At 34.9% G+C, this 3,910-nt stretch overlaps 1 protein-coding gene across 1 annotated transcript in view; it reads right to left on the bottom strand.

The window, feature by feature from the left end:
* Positions 1-2,401: 2,401 nt before the first annotated feature.
* Positions 2,402-3,910, bottom strand: part of Smp_165460 (hypothetical protein) — a gene marked incomplete at its 3' end in the record, with an annotated part of 10,035 nt that continues 8,526 nt past the window's right edge. Inside the window, exon 7 of the mRNA XM_018789171.1 lies at positions 2,402-2,599. Coding sequence (XP_018654641.1) covers positions 2,402-2,599 — 198 coding nt within the window. The remainder of the gene's footprint in view (positions 2,600-3,910) is intronic.

Raw genomic sequence — 3,910 nt, 5'->3', positions numbered from 1 at the left:
AATTCCAAACAATGCTACAAACTCAATTCAATAACCTTGCTCATCGGGAACAAAGATAGTTCTGTTGGTGAATTTTTTCAAATCTATGCAATAATTTTCCAACCAAGTTTAACTACATTTAGTCACGCGAATAAACTTCTTTGACTACTTAACTGCGCTACAATTATCGTGATTTCGTTAAACATATATCCTAATGCATTTGAATAATTTAAGAACGTTTTGTTCAGCTAGTGTTAACGATAGAGACTCACCAAAACTCAGTGTCTGTGATAGTGACTCCGGCTAATATCGAAACTAAATGGAAGTATCTACCACACGAACAACATAGAAAGCTTTCTCCAGTTAGCACTATTTATCACGTAGGCCTGACTTTCATTTTTTCAACGGTTCCAAGGAGTGATATCAACATACAGTAATTTATTGATAAATTACTGTTTCAATGTAACGTATTTATATTTATGCAGAGATTTCAAATAAATATTTCTTTTTAAAAATGTGAATGCCTAATCATTCGGTTGAAGAAGGTCGACTAATTCAATCCACTTGCCAGCCGACTGGTTCTACCTGGTAAAATATTGGAATTCTATCTTAGTTGACAGTCTCTCCAGAAGTGTTTATCCTTCATTTTGGAAAACAACATAAGCCCTATGGGTCTATTTCTGGATATAGTTTTATGACAACTGAATTTTATAAACTTAGTTAATTCCTTTGATACTGTTATGAATAGACGAAGTTCAACCAAACTGGCCAGGTAGTATTGATTTATTATTCAGAGTGGTGTGTTTAATAACTTTGTTTTTTATGATCTGCTAGTTTGAACTTTGTGTTTTTAGTTACAAATGTCTTGGTAAATAAGTTTGTGACCAGATTATTCGAAATGTATTGTGCTATTAGATTACATAGCTCTGATAAACTTTGTCTTCACCATGGCATTATCTGAATCTAATGACTACTTTTATGAGACAAAAAATATCAGTATTTTTTGGACGCCAATATTAATTTATTAATTTTTGACGGAAAATAGTCTCTAGTTTTCGAATCAAAATGTTCAAAACCAATGACGCAAATGTTTATTGGAAAGTTGGATAAATAGGCTAATTTTCAAGTTGCCACAGCCACTCAGGTTTAAGATCATAGACATAAGAAAAGATTTTAAGAACAGTATGTTGAAGATTCAGTACAGAGTATACAAATGGAACTGTACGTTTGTCTTCTAATCCAAACATTATATCTGTGGTCCCACTGTTTGTTATCTCCAAAAGACGATCACGTGAACACCACGTTTTAAAGTGAACTTCATACATGAAAAACGTGAATCTGATTGAAACTATTTCAACTCAATTGTAATTTGCGAGATAAATGCACACATTCAAGAAGACAGTTTCACATATCAGTGCACAAACAAGTACAGTCAAATAGGGACAGTTAGATCATAGGGTCTATTTGAGAAACTAGGTAGGTTAATATCTCATCTCTTCAGACACCTAGGATGAGTAGCCAAAGTTCTGCCCTTTGCAGAGCAGTGATACTCACACCTAACTTTACAGTAACTGCTTTTTAATCAACCTAAACACCTACTACGTGAAGGCTAACATAGCTGCTTTTTCATTCTTTGTTATTGCCATTATCAACAATCATTGTGTAGACGTTTCGATAGCCTACATTTAAATTATTTTTATGCCAATTTATATAAAAGAATACATCATATTTACACTGAGAAGACCAGAAGTAACCTAAAGCCGAGGATATGTTTATATTAGGTCAGTCTATTTGATGATCCTACTGGGATAGTAGACAAGTGAATCAAAATGGTCACCGAAGCCACGTTTTTACAGACAAATAAACTGGAAATGGGTTTAACACTCATTTCTAGTTGTTTAAAGAGTTCATAAATTGACGATAGTGAATGTGACCGATTATGGGAGAAGACGAAGCAAAACGGAATAAATGTGGAGGTGTTGTCGCCATCTCGGAACATGTGATCACCAGTACTCCAACTAGTCATGATAAAGCAACCGTAAAGTAAAAAGATAATGCTTTATATAGAAGTTGCTGCAATAACATTTATAGAGCAAGTTTAAACCGGTGTTATAGTATAAAAACCCGATGGACAGAATCGATTTGAAAGAAAATAGAATGTTTGAAGCTAAAGAGGTGATTTTCCCACTTTTTATGTCTGTTATTGATTTATGATGGTTCGCAAAGTACAGAGTTAAAACCTAGACTGTGTTTTAACGCAATCTATTTATCGTAGCATACATCTAGATTCAAACAGATCCTTGATACTGAAGATACCAAGCATATGCACGAAGTCAAGTAATTACGACAGAATGAAAACATCACAACTAAATGCTACGTTTTTTTCATGGAAAAGAGTGTATTTTGTGCATCTTACAAAAAATCACACTGACGATCTCAATTCAAAATTGACAAGTCTTCGAAGCAGCTCACGATTGGATGCAGCAACGCGATCAATTTCTTGTCTTAAAACTTTATGCTCTTCACTTCCCAAGCTGTCAAGTTTTATTTGGCTCATACCTGAAACAGGGTAGAAATCATCCATAAAGATGCTTGCTTCTTCTGAAGAAATATTCGACCTCTGTCAAAGAAAACAGTACAGAATAGGACAAAAGTGGTGTATGTTTTCCACAAATGTATATATTGAAAAATGAAGCTTTTTTAACTAGCTTCAAAATACAATATGAAGGGTTATCATAGTGTATAGATGATTGCTTCACATCTCTTATATAGAAATGAGACAAATATTGTTATTACTATTACACATGCGGCTCATAAAGAAGACTATATGTCTTCACAAGGTGAGTGTGAAGACAAATCGTCCTTTCTTGCTAATCAGTGAATAAATAAAGAGACGGCTGAACCACACGTTTCAGAGAACTGTTTAGTAGTACGTACTATCTGAGAATCCACAAATTTATTCACATAATATGTATATGGATGAAAAAAATAACCGAATCACTTATCTGAACAAGTGAAAACATGTCATAAATCTTTAATTTTATGGCTAGTAAATTAGTAGACTATGGGTTTTACCACAGCTTTAGCACATGAAGATTAGTAATCAGTCCTTTGTCAGCTGAACACAAGAATGATATTATGTTTCACAGACTATAGCCCACTAAAAATCAATACTAGAAAAATGAGACTTCAGCTTTAAGTGACCTCCGTTTGATGATTTATCAAATTAAACACAAACTATGTTGAAAAGCAAAAAATACTGTACTTCACAACCGCTATAATTAGATGCAATAGTTAGAAAGTAATAAGGTGATTAGAGATGTAGAATCGTTTGCTTTAAAACCATTTTGATACTTTATTGTATATGAATTATCTGGTTATTAATTAATTTGTATTTGTGAGCATCGTGACAGTTCTATATATCTGCTGTACATTCGTAGTTAATGGAGCAGTCATTCTGTCCTCTGAAATTTATTTTGGCAGAAATTTTGGAATAGGTTACAAGTCTAACACTTGTCTGTTCGGCAATATCAATTAATCACCAATTTTCACAGTTGAAATCATGAGTCAATTGAAGCTAGACCACCATGGAAAACCTGGAAACACTGGACGGCTATTTCGTCCTACTATGGGACTCCTCAGCAGTGCGCATCCACGATCCCGCACTCGCGAGATTCGAACCCAGGACCTACCAGTCCCGAGCCAGAGCCCTTAACCGGTGGACCACTGAGCCGGCATCCGATGGTGTTAATGTCAACCAATTCACGATTTTGAGCGACCGTTCACCAATTGTCTTCAGTGGGCTGATATCTCTACAACAGACTTGGTAGAACTCCACTGGCCACTGCTTCCCACTAGAACTCAAGGAAATATCTCTTGAAGTCAGTCACTAGTGAGCATATGATTATAGATCAGAGGGGGTTTTGTGGAG

Source organism: Schistosoma mansoni, chromosome W, assembly GCF_000237925.1.
Source record: "Schistosoma mansoni strain Puerto Rico chromosome W, complete genome".
Lineage (NCBI taxonomy): Eukaryota > Metazoa > Platyhelminthes > Trematoda > Strigeidida > Schistosomatidae > Schistosoma > Schistosoma mansoni.
Note: the sequence above shows the minus strand (reverse complement) of the source record. Positions and strands in the feature narration are given on the sequence as shown.